The sequence below is a fragment of the Spodoptera frugiperda genome, chromosome 4 (assembly GCF_023101765.2).
Source record: "Spodoptera frugiperda isolate SF20-4 chromosome 4, AGI-APGP_CSIRO_Sfru_2.0, whole genome shotgun sequence".
Taxonomy (NCBI): Eukaryota; Metazoa; Arthropoda; class Insecta; order Lepidoptera; family Noctuidae; genus Spodoptera; species Spodoptera frugiperda.
In genome coordinates this window covers 3760747-3784379 of record NC_064215.1, presented here as the reverse complement: position 1 = coordinate 3784379, position 23633 = coordinate 3760747, and the positions used below count along the sequence as shown (strand labels likewise).

At 39.5% G+C, this 23633-nt stretch overlaps 1 protein-coding gene across 3 annotated transcripts in view; it reads right to left on the bottom strand.

Moving 5' to 3' along the window:
• The window catches only part of LOC118272620 (protein FAM135B), a 30300-nt gene extending 18633 nt beyond the window's left edge, over window positions 1-11667 (bottom strand). For 2 of the 3 annotated variants that reach the window (XM_035589237.2, XM_035589236.2), the window contains exon 1: window positions 11217-11664. In XM_035589237.2, the coding sequence (XP_035445130.1) occupies window positions 11217-11293 (77 nt within the window). In that variant the 5' untranslated portion in view covers window positions 11294-11664. Of the gene's footprint in view, window positions 1-11216 lie in introns of all 3 variants that reach the window. The other variant, XM_035589235.2, reaches the window with a different exon arrangement.
• Between the last annotated feature and the right edge of the window lie 11966 nt (window positions 11668-23633).

Genomic DNA, 23633 nt, shown 5'->3' with positions numbered 1-23633 from the left:
TTGAAACTCGTGAAATACAGGGCACCGTTCCGAGCAACAGTTTAATCAGAACTTTATCCTGTATTGTTTCAGTTGGACTGTCCAACACTGGCAGGGCAATTCGTCTAGTTGATACCGACTTTTTCCAACACGCTGTGTTTCGAAGTCAGATACTTTTTACACCCCAATTCATTTACACCTGTCGCGTTGGTCTCGACCCGAATCAATTTGGCCTCTAGTTGCTATATAGCTATATATATTGCTATATAGATAGAGGTAGAGCCTCCCCTGCCGTTCTTTTTAACGTGATATAAATGTGTCTACATTGTAAAGTTTAGTATAGTATCTGGTGTACATAAAATGGCTAATGAAGTCTATTATTTACTAGCGGACCCCGCGAATTTTGTTTCGTTTGGATTTATTTCTGCACATCTTTGTTAATTCTTTCTTACATAAAAGGAGAAAAACCTAACACTGAAATAAACACAATAACAAAAAAATAAGCGAAATCGGTTCAGTTCGTCTCGAGATTTGTGCTTACAACGCATTTGGTTAATACATATTTCGTATCAGCTAATTCAAGGCAGGAAGCTAATAAATATATTAATAATTTTGGACTAATGACAAAGTTGTTTATTCTTTCGACAGTTAGAATTGTTAGTAAATATGAGTAGCGTTTATTGCCACACGTAAAACATGGCTTCTATTACTACAAGGGTAAGCAGGCAGGGTGCACGTGTGATGTCACACTCACGTTTCGCCAGTTGTGCAATGAGTCACGTTTGTTAGGGAGTTCGATATATGAAGTTTGATTTCTGATTTAGTGAGACTTTTTGAATCGAGACATACATTACAGAAAGACTAAAAGACCCGGTTATGACCCGGTGTTGTGCTAACCCACTAGGTAGTCACCTAACGGGTTACCGGGGTTAACACCTGAAAAGCAGAAGTAGGAACAGGGTGGTTTTAGCCAGTAAGGGTCTGACACTCCCTCTCACCTCACCCTAGGCGGGAGAATGCACTGGATGACTTTCCCCATTCCCACCTTAAAAATATACGATAATAAGACCTTTTTCGACCAGCAAAACAATATGGCAGTCAATTATGCTGGTAAATATGGAAAGGCGACGACAAAACATAATTTGAAATATTAAAATGTATTAACAACCCATTAAAAGATTATTACAGTTGGTAAACGTCCCATTGGAGGGCAACGAACTCATTCCATAATAATTAATCGACAAATATTAATCACCATAAACCCTGATGATTTAGGTGCCGTTTGTAATGTTCCTTTACCATCTAACTACGCGGTCGATTGAGTACGGTAATCATCGTAAACTTTATTTTGATTCCCGGGACGAGCAAAGTATTATTAAAATATTGGTATGTTTTTCAGTTTCCAGTAATAGTATCTAGTGGTCCAACTACTGGAAACCGAAGCTAGACGCCATTTAAAGGTTTCCCCCAGTAAAAAAAAAGTTACAGTGCCCAGTGTTTGTCAAGTAGGGCTTTTTCCCTTATTGTAGTTATGTATGACACTTATATCACTTAATTATGATTAAAAGTAGGTGGACCTCTGTCTACTCCTTCCGATATCTAAGGAAAATGTACCTAGATAAAAAAACAAACTACTTGTAAATCACTTGTAAATCATATAATAGGTTTGTCTAAAGAAATCGAATGAAAATTCATTGAACTGCGGGCTATTAAGGCTCGGTACTGTATGAATGATTGATGCCTAATGCCTAGGTAACTGGTAACTGGTTACTAAGAACTAAAGCCTGAACTTGACCGCTGTCAAGGACATTTCAAATCGTTTTATTGTCTATTAACAAGGCTTAGACAGTTGCTAGAGTACCTAGGTTTATTTTAAGTACTAAATAGCGGTTATTACCCCAAATCGACCAGTAATTTAGCGTTAAATTATAAGGTATTGACAATATGTTTGTATATTCTATTTACGGAATTATAATTATTTACGGTTTATTTACGGTGTTTTGTTTCCTAAGGGGTACGCAGAGGTGCATATTATGGCACGTAATGCCACTGCACAATTTTCACCGACTTTTCTGAATTTATGTTGTGAGTCCCATGTAATAAGTGGTGAGCCTATTGTCATATACCGGGCACATTTCCAGACACCTTGCTACTATTGAGAAATTTTCGAAAAACCGAAATAAGCCCGGCCCGGCAATCGAATCCGAGACCCCTTGTCCGGCAGTCGCACTTGCAACCTCGGCCAACGAGGCAGTCTTAAATTTTTACAGTAAAGTAATTATATTTGCTAATAATATAATATCAGGTGAAGATTGAAGTTACATAGTACAACAGACAAGTAAGTAGTGTGTATGTGTAATTCATACCTAAATAACTTATTTCAGCTAAATCATAATTCAATGTTTGTACGTTAACGTTAAATAAGACTATGAAAAAATATGTCTATCGTTAGATCTTATACAGACTCTGAAGAAAAGGATGAGTAAGAGAGAAGATTTACTAAACACATGTTCGTCCGATTTTCAGGAAGACTAATGTTTCTGTCGTTCGATATCATCATCATCAGCCGAGAGACGTCCACTGCTGAACAAAGGCCTCCCCCTTGGTCCTCCACGTAGAACGACAAGCCGCCACCTGCATCCACTGGCTCCCCGCCACTCTGACGATGTCGTCGGTCCACCTAGTGGGAGGTCTGCCCACGCTGCGTCTTCCGGTCCGCGGTCGCCACTCAGTCACCTTCCTGGCCCAGCGGCCATCAGTCCTCCGAGCGACGTGGCCTGCCCATTGCCACTTCAGCCTGCATATTTTGAGAGCTATGTCTGTAACTCTTGTTCTTTGGCGAATTTCCATATTTCGGATTTTGTCGCGCAAAGATACTCCGAGCATAGCTCTCTCCATCGCGCGCTGGGCGACTCTGAGCCTTTCTAAAAGGCCAGCAGTTAGGGACCATGTCTCGGTACCGTACGTCATCACTGGCAACACACACTGGTTGTACATCCTGGTCTTCAGACACTGCGGGATTTTTGACGAGAAGACTTCATGCAACTTCCCAAATGCTGCCCATCCGAGTTGGATTCTTCGGGCGACCTCTTTCTCGAAGTTGGACCTACCTAGCTGGATGATCTGACCCAGGTATGTGTAGTGGTCTACAACTTCGAGTATATCGTTCCCAACGACAACCGGTATAGGTGCAACATGGACATTTGACATGATTTTCGTCTTGTCCATGTTCATTTTAAGGCCCACCTGTTGGGAAACGGTATTGAGGTCGCTGAGCATGGTGTTCAGCTCTTCCAGCGACTCTGCCATTACGACTATGTCATCGGCGAAACGGAGATGAGTGATGTATTCGCCATTAATGTTGATGCCGCGTCCGCTCCAGTCCAAGAGCTTAAAAACGTCCTCCAGTGCGTTCGTGAATAGTTTCGGAGATATAACGTCTCCCTGTCTCACGCCCTTCCGCAACTGGATTGGCCTCGTAGTCTCTTCCTGGAGTCGGATGCGCATGGTGGCGTTGTTATACAAACACTTCAAAACCTCGATGTATCTATAGTCGATGTGGCACCGCTGGAGAGACTGCAGCACCGCCCAGGTTTCGATTGAATCGAAGGCTTTCTCATAGTCCACAAACGCCAAGCATAGTGGCAAGTTATACTCCTCGGTCTTCTGTATAACCTGCCGCAGCGTATGAATGTGGTCTATGGTACTGAAACCTTTTCGGAATCCGGCTTGTTCGGGAGGCTGGAAGTCATCAAGCCTGCGTTCGAGACGGTTCGTGATGACCCTCGAAAACAGCTTATACACATGGCTCAGAAGTGAGATAGGTCTGTAGTTCTTTAGCAGACAGTTGTCGCCTTTTTTAAAGAACAGAACCACCACACTCCGTTGCCATGCTGCCGGCGTGGTTCCCTCGAGTATGACGGAATTGAATAGCTTCTGGAGGACTAAAAGTATCGGTTTTCCACCCGCTCGCAGAAGTTCCGACGTGATTCCGTCATCGCCCGGCGCCTTGTTGTTTTTAAGCTGTTTGAGAGCCATCCTAATCTCGTACAGGCTGATGTCTGGGATATCCTCAGTGTAGTGCCGCGTCAGTTTAGCTCTTGGGTCCCGAGCTGTACCGACGATGGGTTGCCGTGTTGAGGTGTATAACTGTCCGTAAAACCTCTCGAGCTCTCCGAGGATCTCGGACTTCGACGAGATGACGCTGCCATCCTCGGTCTTCAGCCTCGTCATTTGGCTTTGCCCAACAGACGAATTCTTTGCGAAGACTTTTGAGCCCTTGTTTCGCTCAATTAAGTCTCTGACTCTTGCGGCGTTATAGGCCCGCAGGTCACGTCGCATGTATTTCGAGATTCGTCTATTGAGCTTGCCGTATTCAGACATATCGTCTGAAGACTGCAGCCTCATCTCGCTACGATCCTTAAGAAGTTTTAAGGTTCCGTCGGAGAGCTTTTGGGGCCTGTTTCGGCGGGGGTCTTGAAGAAGTCTGACCCCACTGCTCGGACAGTTTCCACCAACCCATTATTTATCTCGTCCACGTTTCCACAATCAGCTAGACACTGGAAGCGATTTTGCAGTTGGAGTTGGAACTGCTCGGGGTTTTGGATCTGGGCACGTCCAGGGCGGAGCGTGGACTTCACCAGGCGTGACCGCTCTAGTTTTACATTGATGTTCAGTGTGCCCCTGACAATACGGTGATCGCTACCGGTTTTCACCTTCGCTATCACAGAGACATCACTGAATATACGTCTTTCGGTCGCCATGATGAAGTCGATCTCATTTTTGGTAGAACCATCAGGGCTTATCCATGTCCACTTCTTGGCCGGTCGCTTCTGGAAGAAGGAGTTCATCAAATAGAGTCTCTCCCTCTCCATAAAGTCGACCAGCCGCTGGCCCCGATGGTTTCGCTGCCCATATCCAAATGGCCCTATTCTCAACTCATCGCTATTCCGTGTGCCCACCTTTGCATTGAAATCCCCCATCACAACGGTGAAGTGTGTTTCGGAGGAGTGTATGGCTTTTGAAATTTCCTCATACAGAGCCTCTACTTCGTCGTCACAATGTGTCGAGGTCGGCGCATATACCTGTATGACCTTCAGCGAATACCGGTTAGATATTCTGAGTATAAGGTACGCTACCCTGTTCGACACACTGTCGACCTCACACACGTTGTTGACGAGAGACTTGCGGACGAGAAATCCGACACCACCCTGGGATTTACGGTCTCCTTCCCGGAAGAAGAGCAAGTTGCCGGAATCTAGGATTATCGTATCCTGACCCTCTCTTCGGATTTCAGATAGTCCCAAGATGTCCCACCGCATTTTGCTCAATTCTTCCTCCAGCTCGACAATCTTCTCATCAGTCCGCAGTGTGCGGATGTTGTGCGTTGCCAGGGCCAAAGTTCGTCGGGGGTGGTAGCGCTTTCTCTGCCGGGGATTCTTAGCACCCCCTGCTCCGCCGTTACCTGATCCGCTACCTAGATCAGGAATAGCGGAGCTGCCGGGGACTGGGGGCCGTATAATTATGTTGTCGCTCATAGTGAAAAGGATGGGGGGGGGTTGCCATAATCCCCACGCTTGGCAGGCGGCTTGGGGATCGCAGTTAGGTCACCGATAAATTTTGAGAATGCTGCTGCCCATTCCTCGGTGGCTGGTCGCAGTTTTAGGACGTACCCGGGTCCGGGTCGTTCGATATGGAAACCTCCAATGATATTGATCAATAGACACGCAACGTTACGCCTTTTATCCCCGAAACGGTAGGTAGAGGTGCTCATTACGGCACGTAATGCCGCTGTACTATGTACACCCACTTTTCACCATTTGTGTTATAAGTCCCGTGTAATAGGGAGTGAGCCTATTGCCATATACAGGGCACAATTCCAGACTCCGTACTAATACTGAGAAATTTTCGAAAAACTGATAAAAGCCCAGCAATACTTTGCTCGACCCGCGAATTGATCCTGAGACCCCTTGTCCGCCAGTCGTACTCGCGACCAATCGACCAAAGAGGCAGACATAACTAGGTATATATCTTTCATAGAGGCTCATCAATAGCCACTCGCTTTAAAAATGCAAAAGCATTTGACGTTAAAATTATCAGTATAATGTTGTACCGTACGTGCTATAAATGAAAATAGAAAAGATAATTTAAATAGAGCACTCAACGGAGAGGAGAAAACTGAGTTTATTAGCTTATGCACTTGTAGCATAAAATATGAGAGGGGCGTGCTTCGGACGGCCAGTTCTGACAGTTATTACTAGTGCAGACATCTCTCTCATTGCAAAATGTAGGCATAAAGCATTTAAAATCTAATTTTGCGATTCAAAAGTTTAACTAGTTTGTGTGGAACTATTTCCTCGCTCGTTTCTAGTTAAAGGTAAAGCGAGAGTGAGTCAGCCTTAATTTGATTAATGCAAGTTGTATGAGTATTCAGAAAAGTGGCTTTTGGCTCTTTAATAAACGTAGTTGGAGGCGCCGAAGTTTTATGAGCACTTGGAGTTGGAGTGGGAATTTTGGATGCTTGTTTTTAAAAGTTGGATAGACGAATGATGAGGGTGATTTTCACCAGAGATGTGCTATGCTACGTTGCTGCGGAAGCGTTCATTGGTACACATAGCTTAGAATTAGTGGAAACGGCTTCAACTAAGCTATGTTTTTTACATAGAAAGATGCGTGCTATGGATGGCTTCCCCTATACATCGTATGCTCGAGCTGCGCATCTTTCTCGCACGGCTACTTTGCAGCGGCGCATCTTCACAGCACATCTTACTCGCACAGCTACATATGTAGCTTAATATTGATGGAAATGGTCACATAGTTTCGTAGCTTAGCTAATATATTTTCGTAGCATAGCTAAATAGCACATCGCTGGTGGAAAAACACTCTAGGTTGAATACGGGAAAATCTGACGTATTTGTGTGCCGTGATGGTGATATTTATTTATCTTTTTAGCAAATGAATATACATAGTTGCTTGTGAGTAACTATTGTTACCTGATAAAAATATTGATCTTATTATGCAACTTTGTATGGAAAACCAATGCTACGCGGAAAATTGATAGCTAGCAAACAGAATGGCCTCCGTACTACGAGAAAAAAATCCGCGCATATGTTTAAGATAAAAATAATAAAATTTGATCCGAGTTATTAACAAAATTCTTAAGAAATGTGTGAACCTGTTAATAGGCGGAATAATATTATTTATTCTGTGGCAGACATACTTGGAATGACACGCGCCACAAATATAGAACTGGGTCACAAACTGCTCGCGATGCGTAGGAGTCTTGTCATTTGCAATTTAAAAGATAAAATAGTGTTGTTTTATGTGTTCATCGTAAAATGTTTTGCGTGTTATTAAATACCTAAATAATTCATTGTTATTACTTTAATGCAGTTGTTTTGCACCTTGTTTCCGTTGCGAGTTCATATTTCTCAATTAAGGGAATGTGTTTATTTTCGTGTAGCCATGATTATCCCACATCTTCTATCTTTTGAATGAAAAGAGCTAATAAGGTTAATCGATCTATCATACATTTTAATTTACAAGGGACAAATATTTGGTATTTGAAATATGTCGGCAATGACCGATGACAAATTCATCAGAGCAGAACATCAAAGAATTAATGAAAGATTTGATGTTTTGTTACAATTAAAATGCTTTAAGAATTTCGAACATTATCTTTTTAAATCTATGGCCACCATAGTTAACATTTCATTCAAATATCTACCAGACAGAAATGATTATCGATTTAAAACAGCTGATTGGTTCAACATTCCCTAATCGGATTATAGAGACGTAGCCTTCTCATGGTTGCGAGTGTTTCGGGTTTATTTTCAACATTTATTTCCAAAGTTTATCGGACTTTGTTTTACAACTGTTTATGTACTTTGTGTGCAACGTGTTGTACAGCAAAACATTCGATCGTGAGTAAACATGGCACGATAAAAGCTGGTTAAAAACATTTAATTTTAGCCAATGACCTTGCCGACTACTAGTGACGCATGAGTTTAAATATCTTGTAAGAATCATCATTGTTTTTCTTTTAGTCAGTTTTTATAGCTTTTAATATAGTTTAACGTACTTTTATATAAGCCTGAAACTGTTCCTTGTCGCACAGTCAACAATGTCGCGGCGATGTTGTCCAACGTCGCCCGACATCGTCCGACATTGCCCGACGTCTCTGGGGACACATGTCGCTCGACAAATGTTCCAGGGAAACGAGGCTTTACTCGACCAAAGGATTGTCTTAAAATAACGTCAAGAAACCCTAAAAATCTTGTCCAAATTACTATTAGAGTTACATAGAATACATTTTGATAATCCTGTTCAAAGTTTTTACAATATGAGCTATGTTTATATACGCTCACAGGTTATGCAGTAACCTGTCCATTGCTACGTTGTCTCTCTAATCCGTTTATGTAACTGCCGATCGTTTTATAGTGAAATAAAATCCCCAGTTTCAATCAACTATGAATCGCTCGATTCAATAAAATGCATTCTCTTTTTATAGTTAGAGGCGTTGATTTTTGTAACGTTTGTTTTGCTTTGAAATTTATTTAGGTTGTAAATAACATTTTCAGTCCATATTCGTTGCCAAAAGTATTCTAGTTGACCTGGGTTTAACAAACTCAATACCTCACTGAATATTTCCTGGGTTTTCCACAATGTATTTGAAACGTTATAAAGATTCTAATCGCCTTCGATTTTGAGAAAATTAAATATCGGTCTGATATAATCAACCTTATTTAACTCTTATGTTAGTAAATTAAAAGTACCATTATATTAAGACACCACTGATAAACGTTGAAGAAAAACATCGTGAGGAAAACTAAGCTTATATTATTTTCTAATTACAAGTTTGAAATCGCCAACCCGCATTGAGCAAGCATGGTGATTAAACTCAAATGCTCAAACCTTCTCCGTGTGAGAAGCAGGTTTTGGTCAGCAGTGGCCACTTATAGGCTGATGATGTTAGTATATTAATTTCTATGACAAAATGATGTTTCAAGAGCCTTGAATGAAAAAGTAACCAATAAAAATGAATAACCAAATAGATACATTGTCCATAACGATGAAAAAGTTTAAAAGTATTCCGAACATTGCAACATGGACACGCAACGATACAATTTTCAAACTGCGCTTGCAAACACGCGAGCTTCGTGCAGCGATATCGCATTTTAAAAGCTAAGGTCGTGGAAAAAATTGTTCACTTAAAATATAACAGACAAAAGTTAAACTCTTTATTTACCTACCAAGGATATGCAAGTGTTCAGATTACGTAGAAGTATAATACCTTCTTTTATGGTATTATATATATTGGGTAACTATAAGTATACCTGGTAAGCCCAGACACCCTAAACACCAGAGGCGTTACTAGCCTTTTGGGGGTTAGAAATTTGAGGATGGTTGGGGATTCGAGGATTGAGGAGATTGGAGAGACGGGTAATTGATCCTCACTTACACGACGAAACACAACGTAAGTTTCACGTCGGTTTTCTGTGAGGACGTGGTATCTCTCCGGTCGAGCCGGCCCAATTGTGCCGGAGCATGGGTCTCCCACACTTTTATTCCTTGAAGGGACTATTGCTTAGGCAATAATGGCAAAGGGCACCTTTCACTAGTTGTGTTATAAGACCCATGTAAAAATCGTCAAAATGTACCTATGAGTACCTTATGTAGACATCACTACAATCCCACATCTCAGCTCATACAGCTCTTGCTGTTTTGTCTCTTAACAAAACATGATCCGAAATCATCTGTGTTTAAGTATACCACGATGTCAACTACACAAATCTATTAATTAAACAAAGTACACTAAAAGCAGTGATTACCAATTAGCAGACTGGTTTGTTCCCCCTTCAATCTGGTGGAATTAATTGAAGGGGTTTCAGCGACGGCCGTGCATTTTGCATTCAATCATAATAATTATACGCGACAACCCTGACTCACGATGGGGACGTATTTTTTAAAACCCCCTTTAATATTTCAGATTGATCGCGACCGACAATGGTTTTAATAAAAGTAAGATTAATATTCAGACTTTATGGCGTACGTTTAACTTTAATGTAATGCCTCCATGATAAATCTACTTCATATTTCATCGGCGGTCAATGTAAATGTTCTTATGATTTGTTTAATTGACAATAATCGGTACACTTATTGTAATTGCTAGAATAATCGATTAGAATCTAATAAAAGATAAATAACATTACATTCCATACATTTTTTTATGATGTGTAGTTGAAAAATGTAAATGAAAATCATTGACATTTCATTTCGGCGGAGAAGATTAAAATTTCATGAATTAGGTGCTTAGTGATGACTGAATGAATCCTATTTTTAAATCGTTCAGATGTAAATGTAGGTTTTCATATTAAAATTAGTTCATTAGTAAGTTTTTAGCAGAGTCTTGTTACTTACGCCTAGAATAGTTGTAAACGGGACCACGATCATATAGTTTCGTTACATTCCCATATGGTTCGTAGGTTTCAGTAACAAGTTGTGACAGTTTGATGTTATAATAACGTAACGTGTCGGAACATAACGAGATCTGACACCAGAGAGCACTTCTATTGTTACTTGTTAATAGCATTTCTGCTTACGAGAGAACGGAGTTCGCAATTCGCATACGTTTGTATCGTCATTTCAATATAGTTCCTTGCTTTTCATTAGTTTCAAGTAGGACGTAGTATAAGGATTATACAGATAAGAAGCTTTTGAATTAATGTTTCATCTAATTTATAGGTTTCTTAAATAAATAGTACAACTATCGAAACACCCAGATTAGAAGGCTCTACGCCGTAGAAGGTTTTCATAACTCAGAGCTTCGTCGATATATCTTTATAGCACTATCCCGCTCTAAAGTTGGGGTAATGCGGTGAAAGAAAATGTACCAATAATCTCTGTCTGCGTACGTCTCAATCAGAGGGCATCTCTCCCTTACGAATGTCAAGGAGAAAGTGATCGCTCATCGGATTGATGTTCCGAGGCGAATGTCTGCTGAGCACGATGATTGATCAAGCCGCGAATGTATGAAACATCATGAATTTCACCAATGACGTTATCATTGAGCGTTGAGCCCTCGTATTAATTCCAGGCTGTTTCTAGGTACTGTTATTAATTCTGTGATCCTTTTCCGTTTTCATTTTACGGAGTATTCACATGTTATCAGTTGTTATCAATGTTATCGTGAAGGTTCTAGTACTTACGGCCAGGCAATAAATATCGAGTGGACTCACCCTCTCTGAAAGAGGTCGACATTGTAGAACTTGTAGAGTTCGACAGAGAACTCGAAGGTGGCCTGCAGGTCGCTCATGGTGTGTGTGAGGAGCTGGCGCGGGCGCGAGTGGCGCGGCGCGCCATGCCGCGGCCGCTACCAGCCCGCGCGACGCATGGCGGCTCACCGCATCAGCAGCTCACTGCACGCACTGCACTGCACTGCACGACCACACCCGGCTCCGGCCCGGCCCCGGCACTGCGCTGCGGCTGGCGCTGGCGCTCTGTCGGGCGGGTCCGTCTGGCGCGCGCCACCAACGCAGCCGCTGCCACCGACGTACGGCTCACAGTGCGGGAACCAGGAATTCATTTTTTAATAGCGGCCAGCGCGCATGCGCGGCGCCCGCTCCGAACGTAACGACTAGGGCCGGGACGATGGCGCCGCTGCGGTTACGAGCCAACGTTGGGATATTTATCTGCAGTCGAGCTTTCTTTTATCATGCTGGGAAAAATACTGTATGCTGATATTTCTAACATTTTGTTTTTTAGGAAACAAGAATTGATTTTAAACCTAATTTCTATAGTTTCAGAGGTCGATTATTTAAATTCCTTATCATTTAGGTAATAATTGTAATTAATAGTATAAAATTACATGATTTCATATATTTTAGCAGAAGTTGGGGAGAGATGAGAATCTTAAACTGAATGAGATATTCCGAGTGTGTAGTGATTCAGTTGGGATATTTAGAGAGATGTGGCGGGCACATGCCTAGCGGTGCGTGTCTGCCATGTTGAGCGCGAGACGCGCCGTCGCGCCGCGCCGCGTCGGCTCCCGGCCTGCAGTGGCGGCCGCGGCCGGCGCCCACCTACACAGGTGCGCCCGGCTCCGCCGCACTCCCGGCCCGTCCATGCCATGAGCTGCTTCAGATGTGTCGCCGCGTGGTAATGCGGCGCGAGCATGCTCCCGCGGGACAAGGCGACTCTTTAAAGGTCAGGGGGAGGCCGTATACCGACCCCCGCGCCGTCGCCGACCTAACCTTTCTTGTACCTGCCGATCACAAGACTATAATTCTATACCGATGACGCCATTTTATAATACCTGCAGGGGTGCGATTTGGGGCGACCTTTATTTGAGTGAGATTTGGAATTTTACGATCCCGGCTAAGTCTATGTTATAGACAGTTGTGATAGCGGGGTATCGCTGCGAGTCTCCGCCGGCGACGGGTCGCAATTATTTTAAGCTTTGCTCCACGTGTCGTTGTATTTTTGTCGAACATTGGACAAGTTTATTATTAACCCAACTCTTATTTAGAAAGTGTTGGGTAACTTACAGGAAAATAAAAAAATGATTTTAAAATGAAACGTATTTTATTTAACACTCCTAGACTATTGATCTTGATATGAGTCACGTTGACATTCGTTGCGTGCTGCGTACATAAATATTACCCAGACGTCCAGTACAATAATTAGCGTAAACAAATGTCTAAAAATAATTGTGCGACAGATCAATGAGTGCGAACATGAGTTTCCAGGGTGTTTGAAATACCAAAGCAGCAGTAAGTAACATTGGGCGAAGAAATGGAAATTTAATTGGAGGTTTGTTGCAAAAGGTCACAGTTCAAGTTTGGGTAGGTCGATAATGATTGGTTGGCGGGATTCGCGAAAGGATTGCAGAATAGTGCCGCCTCCAGCCGGATCAGGCTGGCGAGGGTTCTTTCAATAACTTTGATTGCGTATCTTTATTCGGGAAAGCGGGACCTTTTTCAGGATTCCCGTGAAGTGATATTGAATTGAGGAATTGCTTACTTTATTATTGTGCGTACCTCTGGTACATGTTCTTGTATGTTGCTTATATGTAAGCTACGTATTTATATCAGTTGGATATCTGAACCGTCCACCAGGTGTCCATCAGGTATTAAATGTCAATGACATACGATGCCCGGCCATGTTTGAATGTCAATAAGATTATAGGAATCTATAAATGTTTCTTGTTGATGAAACAATGTGGGATTTTACTTGTATTAAGAACATTGGGACGCTTTTAGGAAATATCTACCTCAGTTACCCAGTACCTGCTTAGGTCCTAAAATAAAATCTTTCTAACTCTCTTCTTTAATTACCTGAAGTGGTGGGTGGTGGCATCTACGAATTCCAAGAAAACTACTGCTAACGTCTGTTTAACACAATTTTGTAGCTATTTCCATTTTTGATTGAAACCCTTCTAAATTAGGGAATACCTTAGAGACACGTAGCTACACTGAGGTACTTTAAATTCAATATTAAAGAGGAGAGGATTTTAAATCTTTGACTGTATTTATATCGAACGATTTTCTTTTGTTTTGGGCGATTTTCTAAATAGTTTTAGTTTAGTTTTTCACGGCGATTATCCTTTTTTATTGTAGTCTATCGCATTATTATTCTATATAGTAAAAAAGTTCGTTTATTTAAAATAGAGGATGTTACTTATCAATTTTAAACCCGCAAGTATATTAGAATTAGAAGCAACGAAACGTGCAGATGCAACTCAAAAGTGTTATTACATAAGCGAGGGAGATACTTTGTTACAAACCAACAATTTCGACGAATCCTAAAGAATCAAACTCCACCAAAACTTAAGGAATAATTCACAATCGTAATAAAGCCCAGCATGGCAGTATCAAGTAGGTTCACATTGTGACCTAATATCGTTGGTACTGTCGGGGAACAAAGTGGGAACGCGAGCCGGTGACAATGCCGCCCCGACGCCCGCCGTACAATACCCCGTACTGTATGACTGTACCACTCAGCATATTGCGCTCTCTCGCAAAAGAACAAACATACATTCCCACCACAAACCCTCTTTACTCTTTACTCTTTCTGTACTATGAATATTTATGAACGTGAAAAAGCAAAAAGCTAGACGCTTGGTGCTAGGCTATCGACCGATCTGACTGTTTAATGTTTTATTTTCATTCATATCAATGTTTCTGTTTTTGTAAAGGTAAGGTTTTGTAATTTGGTCTGTACTAAAAAGCTTAGTAAAATAAAGTAAGCTGCTGAATATAGCTGAATGAATTACACATTTTCATGACTCGTAGATGGAGAGCAGAAAATATAAGAAGCCTTCGGAAAATTCACTTAAATTGTTATCTATTTCAATATCTTTTTTCATTTAAATTTTTCTTCTATGTCGTGAGTGCATTTACTTATATTCTATCAACTGTACTTTTCATCATACGATATAATAATAATAATATTGAGGCGAAACGAAGTTACCCTTTGCATCTAATAGCATACTTAAAACGAGAGTATTTTTAAAGGCACTCTGGCTCATTTCTCTTATAAAAATAAACGATTTTGTCTGCATCAATTAATGTTTTTATAATAAAACGTGAAGACAAAACCAGGGCCGGATCCTGTGGATTATCAAAATACGATTATAAAGGGATTTCGTCAATGAGTGTCGTGTTACAATGGGACTCCGGTAAATCCGTGTCCCAGATACTTGAGCACCTCACGCAATGCTTCCAAAATGGGAGATTTACTTTCTTCATTGAATAATATTCCTCTTTTGGAAGTCCAAAATTAAGTTAAGCGTTGTATTTTGGGTATCGTACTGACACCTATGAAGGTAGACGAAGTCTAGTTATAGAAAATTCTGAAATCATTGACTGAAATGGATATTTATTTAATTTTACCTACGTTTGGAAAATGTAGAAAAGTTATTTTAATTTAGGGTTTGAGTGTATTAAATAACTAACTAACGAACGAATAGGATCAACACTCACGCAAGTCACATGGGTCTAATAACATAAATAGTGGAAAATAGGTTAACTATAAACATACCACTGCTTAACCCTTCAGAGAATTCAAACTATGATGTTTATGTAAATAATAAAACCGCAAAAATACTGGCGGTGGTGTAGTGAACATAAATAAATAACTAAGGGCCCAGAATTAAGGCCGACCGTTCTCGATTGGACTGCAGTACGGAAATAGTAGGAAAACTCGGAAGAACTATCGTAAAACGTATCGTTAAGTTTAGTGAAAGCTAAGTCGTTCGCTTACCACGTAATTTGCATTTAGATTGCAAGTTCCGAGAATATTGTCGAATGCAGTAGTTGCCATTTTGAGGGTTAACGGCTAAATTCAGTACAGAGATTGAATTTTGGTGTGTAGTGTAGAATTGAGTTCTACTACTACCTAGTTAATATTGCTTTGATCAAACTCCTGCGAAGTGTTATTGAATGTTCTAACTGTTCTAAATCATAAATGTATTTACATCTTAATCCCCTGTCCGAGAAAAACTAAAGATTAGATTTTGTAGATGGTAGATAATGAATGCCATATGGCATTAAGTTAAGTTTTTATTGTATTGTGTACATGAAAGATTAAATAAATAAATTAGATTGTGGAATAAAATATATACTTAAGAGGTTGTACACACGAGTGGCATGCCAACGGCAGGGGTAACTGCAGTCGTCGACATTTCAACTGCAACGACGCTACAGCTGCAAGAGTCGACTGTTGTTGTCGAGCTCTAACATTTAATACAGAAATAATTTTGTTTAACAAACAAAATATTACACACGATGTAAACGCGTCTCACCACAACAACAAATTGCAAAGACCTTCAAGACATGCTCTGATACTCCGAATATCTCGAGCCACTGCAAGCAATCTACAAGAGTACTACTTACGAGAATACCAGTTATACTATATACCTAGTACATAGTACGAAATGAACACTTAAATATTTGAGAAGATACTTGTGTCTGTGAAAGAACCACATTTATTTCCAGCCTCCCGAGCCCTATAGAGGGCGCTCCAAGGAATGGGCGTGACATCTCTCACAGCATCCCTTCTGAAGGCAATAAATCAAAAATGTGTGAAGGAAAGAAATGAATTGCAAGATAAATTGTTGTAATCGAGGATTTTTTTGTTACTTTTTCCGGTTATTAAACCTGCATTAGGGAAGTTGGTTTGTTTTATGGCAGTTCGGATTTGCTAAGAGCATTTTCAGGGTCATTTTGTTTAGGAAAGATAGGTGTGATAATTATAGCAGTTAAGTGATAATTTTTGACAATCGATCACACATGAATTAAAAATAGTTAGCTGGGTAACTGTTTTTAAATCAATTTACAATAACCATAAACTTAATCAATGCGGGAACCACCATGCAATGTTGCAATGCAATGAATGGCAACTATACCCACTATACAACTACGACCACACACTGCTAACGCCCTCTAACTTGTCATTGTCATTTCTCACTGTCATCATTCTAAACAAGCTAATTAACCCCCATACAACATACAAAGTATACCATTAAAAATAAAATTATAATGTCGTAATAATAAAGATCACCAGCTACTGACGACGAAACCAATTTATCTATCAACAGTTTCAACGTAGTATTACTTACCTACATACCGTTGCACTTTACGCCCAAGTGTTTCACGTCTCTCATCACTTCGTCACTCGGCTCGTCCATCGGCTCCGCAGCCAACGCCTGGAGGGGCAGAAAGCATGGGAGTGCAAATGTAGCACACACCTCACAAATGGAACGGGAGCAATGGCTGCCGTATTTCGTAATTATTTGGTACCTTGATAAGGTGTTCGTTGCAGAACGTTTTTATACATACTTATAATAATATGATTGGTTATACGTGTCCAATATATCTAATAGATTATTCTTATAGACATCGATACTTAAGTAAAGGCTCAATTCCCCCTTCCCAATCCCCGATTCACGAACAACAAACCTTAAATTCCTAACCCCCAAAAAGCCGGCAAAGCTTTTGTAACGCCTTTGGTGTTTCAAATGTCCATGGGCGGCGGCGATTGCTAACCATCAGGAGATATGTATACTCGTTTACGTGTTTCATAAAAATGAAAACCGAATTTATGATTTACCGAAGTTATGATCGGGATCAAGGCCGCCACAAACCTAGCTATAATATATCGAACCACAAATCATAGTATAGCTAGCTACTCAAGCTATAGGGAAGCTAATACAATGATAGGAAAAAGGAGCTATTACTTAATCTACACATGCAGGAACAATTACGACACTAACAAACAATGTAAACTACGAAAGCCTTACAAAATCAGACTAAAAACACGTAAACACTAAAAGGGACACGTGTTGTATTCTAAAAATATCCCAGAGACTGAAATAGTCTAGTTTCAGAATAGGGACACAGGTATCGTTTTGTGTTGCGCCAAACGATACCTAGCAACCACTCTCCCTTTAGTTCCCTGCCAAACGAAAAAGGTTTATGGGCGAAAGGTTTCATGAATTTACCGACATCACTATAAATGCATTTTTCTTTTAAAGCTATTTATAGCAGCACTTAGAAGGAAATTTTCCAGGATGTATCTTATTTTTTCCTACCTAGATATACCTACCTAGAGGTCGATTTCAAAGGTTAAATAAAATTATGATGTTGCAAAGTGAAACGAAAATAAGCATGCATTTTTCAACATCAAAATTACTTACCTACTCACTATAAACAGCAATTTTTGTGCGGAAAGTAAGTATATTTTTCCTGTAGTGTTCCTATTAATGATATTCTTACTTAATTTTTAGTGTTTCCAAACAAATGAATTAAATATTGAATCCAATTTACTTTTAAAAATCCAATTACTTTTACACAGATAAGAAATGGCCAGCATTTTTAAAACGGCGTGCATTCAAAAGAGAATTTAATGCTCGTACCCTGAAGTAAATTGCACAGTGTAAATAATAAAAAAGTTCCCGTCAAAGTAACGGCATTTCTTAATTCTGAGGTCGGTTTTCGGTCGAGGAGATTTAATAAATCCTTGCTGAATCATGGTTTTATAATAGACTGTAAAATGTCAAAGTTGTTCTCTTTCTTTTGAAGTTTGCAGCTCTGGTAAATTGCACCCACCAGACATTGTTCATATTTCAGATAGAAAAGAAGAAAATCGAAAAAAATGGCGGTAAATGCGGAGTTCCTAATTATAGCCTTTCAAAAAGCAGACTCATTTCTCCCTCGTTAGCCACTTTTGTACTTGACGGTGGCTCTTTTGTGAATGCATAGATTATAAATGATTTCATACGTGGAACGCGCGGGTTAATTCACGAGCTCTGAACACCGGGATCTTTGAATGAAGATCGTAATTATTCCATTCATCTTGGTTGTTAATGAAGGAAATTACGCAAAATAACTATTCAAACTTTAATTAAACTGAGTACTAATACAATTTATCTGCGACCGCGGACTCAGAAAACTGAAAAGCTTCCTTAACATTAGTACCAAATAATCTAAAATAATTATTAAAAATATATATAAATGAACTTTTAAATATCAATACTGCAATTTACATGAATTCCTAGTTTAAAAATAATTCTTTATTTTTTAATTTCTGTAAATTATTAACAAAAAAAAAAGAAATCAAAACTATTCGATTTTCAAATGTGACATGTACGTTGATATTTGGTTTTGGCGGAACGAGTGTTTATGTTGGGATTATAGGGGCCGAGCAATCGGTGTGAGAGTGAAATGACTCGTTTCGTGGCTGATGAGATTTTTAACGAGCGGCGAACGGCCACACTGGCGGAAAACGTCCAATTAATTTGTAACATCTATTTATATTGCCAATTTTATTTTCTGTTTCCTACAGCCGTAATTGTGTTTGGGTGTTTGTTAACGTTTTTTAACTACGTGGATAGGGGATGGTTTCGGTAAATATGTTTGTAGTGATGATGATGATTACGCATGTAATGATAATGAAACAGGGTAAGACTTGTTGATTAATAAGAAGGATTTCATTTTATTGATTAAAATTATGTGAAAACTAATGAGATTATTTTTACAAGCTTTTTGTTCCCCTAGTTAGGTTAATAAGTTTCTTTTTATATGGTATAAGCTGGTAGACGAGCTGACGGATCACCTGATAGTAAGCAATCGCCATCGCCTATGAACATTCGACACACCAGAAGCTTTCAAAGTGTGTTGCCGGCCTTTTGGGGGTTAGGAATTTAGGGGTTATTGAGGAATCGGGGATTTGGAATGGGAGTATTTGTGCCTCCGGTAACCTCACTTATACTACGAAACACAACGCAAGCGTTGTTTCATGTGGATTTTGTGTGAGGCCATGGTATCACTCCGGTTGTGCCGAAGTATAGCTCTCCCACAATTAAGTTTATTTATATTTAGTATCGAGATAAAACAAAGTTGTACATCCTTTGATGTATTCCGTGGACAGGCTGAAGTAATTCCTGTGTCTATCATCGTGCCAGTACCTACCCTTAGTACAAGATTGAAAGTTATCGAAACGAATGCGCGTTCGGCGTTTCGATTGGTCAGAACGATTAAACGAACCTATCAGAGCGCCAAACGCGGTCTGGTTTCCATTAGTTTAAACGTAAAACAAACTCGTAGTAAGGGCACAGATTTGGAATAGTAAACGAATTACCATAGACATAGCACATATGGGTGATAGCTGTATTGTTTGAAAGCTAGCTGGGATTTATATTCACAGAAGCCTTTTGACAGGACACAACCTTATGTTAGGCTTTGGCCATTGAGAGTTGAACGACAAAAGCTAAAGTTGCCTATCTAGTATTCAAATGTTACTTAGTGTTAGTGTGTTTAGTCCCAGAGTGACTGATAGCCTTCACATATCAGGCGAGTAACAGTATTTAGATTTAATTTTAGATAAGGAGTCGTGTGACCAACTCTCATATTAATTATAACACATCTAAAACTATAAAATTGAAAACTTGATCTCCCGAAGCTACCGAATTTTCTTTACCATGACAAAATTTATTTCGTACATAACTAAGTACGTTACGTACACATTGCCGCAGTACGTTCACCCCTCAAACTATGACGTCATCGTTTTCCACCACGTTGTACACACGGCTACACATGAAACTACACAGAACCAGTATAAGCTGACCTTTGATACTACGGAAAGGTCATTGAAAGCGAGACCACGATAAACTGGTTTTGTATAGCTTCATAATATGCGTGTTACATTATCTAAGATGTAACCAGTAACATTATTATTTATCTCAACAATGACATCAGTAACATTGACGTGTGACATATGACGTGGCTGACGTGACATGATGCACAATACAGAATCACTGTCATCAATCCTGTGTTTGATGACAGATTAATTGCCAGTTTGTAGTTGGTTATTAACCCTTATTATTATAATGAAACTAGCTCTTTGTCAGCGGTTTTACTCGTATGGAGCTTTTTGGGATTTTTTTTATGGAAACGCGGGTTAACGAGCTGACGTATCACCGGATGGAAAGCAGTCGCCGCCGCCCATAGACATTTTTGTTGAATAAAACACATTTTTAAAGGATAACGAAATAAATAGTAGTCTATGTTACTTCTAGAAGATTAAGCCATTACTTTTACATAGTAGAGTAGGCTGTGCGACGTCACCGCGTCTGCGCACGCTGCTCATGAAGAAGAGTCCCTCAGTGACTCGAAACTAGTAGTCCTTTTCTCCTTTACTTGTACGTGAGTAAACCGTGAATTTTTAGTTAGAAAGAAAATTAGTTATTTTGGTGATGACTTTATGCGGACAAACAAACAATCAAAACTTTTATTTCAGTAACATTAGTATAGACGTATTTATAGACAGCACATTAAAGTATCCGAAACTTTTAAAATGATTTAATAGATTGTCAATTTTATTGTCAGAAGGATAAGGTTGAAAATCGCATATAGAAATAAATCAGAAAGGCATAGCTTGATGAGGCGGTTAGTAATACAATTTCTTAATGATCCTATTGCGTGTTTTTCTTTAAGCGTAATTTGTATTTGTTAATCTACTTAGTATTAGTTTAATACTTTTTTCTATGGGTAACACATAGTATTTACTTACTTAGCTGTAGCTCACAAGTAGTGACTCAAACCATAGATTTATGTTTTTAACATTCCAGTTCTTAAACCTTTTACTCGTTTTATATAAACTTCTTGCCTTTTGCTCCTCTTGCTTATAAAGTCTTTGGGAAAAACGTTTTCACAAACGATTTTCAATTTTTTTTTTTAGATTACTGACCAACATAAATGAAAAAAAAAATTGTAGCCCTATGCGTCCTTTTTGTGACCGATAAAGCATATTTTTCATATTATATACACCGGAGCATATTTTTTGTACTGAAAAAAAATATGGGGATCAAAAAATTTGTGGACGGTCATTTATCTAAGGAAAATTTAGTAAGTAGTCAGTATCTAGGTCTCAATTGTACCATACTGCCTTTAACTTTAACTTACCCGTCATAAAAAAAAACGCTACAAAGAGGGCTTCAACCTCCTAATTTCGTATGCTACCGTTATGGGGTCCAAAGTTCCATGTTATGTACAAGGGCCCACATAAACATGCCAATCACTCCGTGGTTTTTCTGATTTCCCATGTGAACGGTACATTACATTGGATTGTGTGCATTGAAGGTTCACCTGTCCTTATAAGTTATGGGGGTTGGTTTAGATTTGGAGTTGATAATGGGAGATAATTATGTTTGCATAGAAAATAACGAAGTTATATTAATAATACAATTTGTGGATAGAGAAACGTAATTTTACTTCGGGACGAAAATCAAATAAAGAAGAATAAGTATATAAAGTATTAATCGTATCGTATCGTGACGCCTTATGTCGCGGAAGGGGTAGGCATAGGTGCACATTATGGCACGTATTGCACACTGTATACCCACTTTTTACCATTTGTGTCATAAGTCCCATTCCCATGTGATAGGAGGTGAGCCTATTACTATATACTGGGCACAATTCCAGACTCCGTACTACTATTGCGAAATTTAGAAAAACTGAAAAAAGCTAAGTATTCCTTTTGCCCGACCCGGGAATCGAACCCAGGCAGTCACACTTGCAACCACTCGACCAACGAGACAGTAAAAGTATTAAGTGATAAGCCATGCCATGGTTTAAGTAAGAGTTTAATCAATTACTAGCACACATTTTAAAAACAAGAGAATTCATGCCATCTACATTCATCAATTGAAAAGGGTTCCCTTAAGATTCACTTTAATATTCACTCTCTTTCGCAATATTAAAGTTTACAAGAGTAACGCAGGGTTCAAAAGAAAAAGGAAAAAAGGCATGATGAGTATGACATATTATTATTTATTCAGAGGGAGACGTGACGCAGGCACTCATACATACAGCCAAGGAGTTTTTATTCAATTTTTTGCTGCATAGGCACTTCACTACGCAATACTTGAGCCCCCTAACTAAGAATAAATCGAAAAACATACAAAAGGATATTTGAATGATAACAAATGGCTAAACACACTAATATCTCGCATCTAACTATATACCCTGAAGGTATACCATCGTGTTGCAATCAACTCCCATTTACATTAGGAAAAAACACCCTTTGCATCTACATTTAAGGTTTCAATTCCGTTGTTGGATGGTAAAGGAACTTGAGAGTCTGCTGCTGTAGTGGGAAAATATACTTTAGGTCAATGTGTGAGGGTTTGAATTTGTGTGTTCTATTGTTCTGGGTTTAGGGCCCGATTGCCGGCGGGGTGCGGAAATGAGTAGGAGCCTCGATCGGTTGCAATGATAGTCCAGGGAAGGTGACGGGAATTTAGAGGATTACACCCTGTCTGGATTCTGGATTCTGGATTCTGTTTGTCGTTATGTGTAAAATGCCTTTATGGTGTCAAGATAAAGGAATAAGACATTTTTGTAGGACTAACAGGATGATACTACTTGTACTTGTGTTGATCTTATGTTTAGATAAACTGTATTTACTTACGGGAAATAATGATTACTGTATTTATGTTCTGATGAATGCGATGCACTGGTGAAAACCTTCATAAGACGCACGATAAACACATAACAAGAACCAATTTTTGACTGACTTCAAAAAAGGAGGTTCTGTTCTCAGTTTGATCTGTATTTATGTATGTTTGTGCGCGATTATCTCGTGTTTCGCTGAAACGATTTTGATGCGGTTTTCAGCATAGTATTTGTCAGATTTAGGGGAAGGTTTAAGTGAGGTAATACCTATGTCTAATTGATCCCGACTTACAAAAATAAGTCAGTAAAGAAAGTAGAAGGGGCAGTTCTCTTTTATAAAAATGTTTTTATACTTGGAATCATCAAGCAAGAATTGTCTTAAATAGAATGATCTTAAAAGTGTTGAAAGAAGTAGAATCTGTTCCTCTTGTAAAACTGTTTTTAATTGAAACACGTGCATAGCCACAGAATTCGTCTAACAAACACAAAACCATATCGTTATCTAGTTTTCTATTTCAAAATAATAACATTAACTAACTAAAATTCTAAAGTTCTATTAATAAAGTAAGTCCCTAACTATTTAACGAGGCTGATTGCATAACATCGTTGTTTAGCCGGCCACTGCAAGTGTTGGCTGGGCGGGTGTCGGGCGGGCGGGGTGCGGGGTGCGGGGTGCAAGGGGGTGAGGGGGTGCTTCCGTAC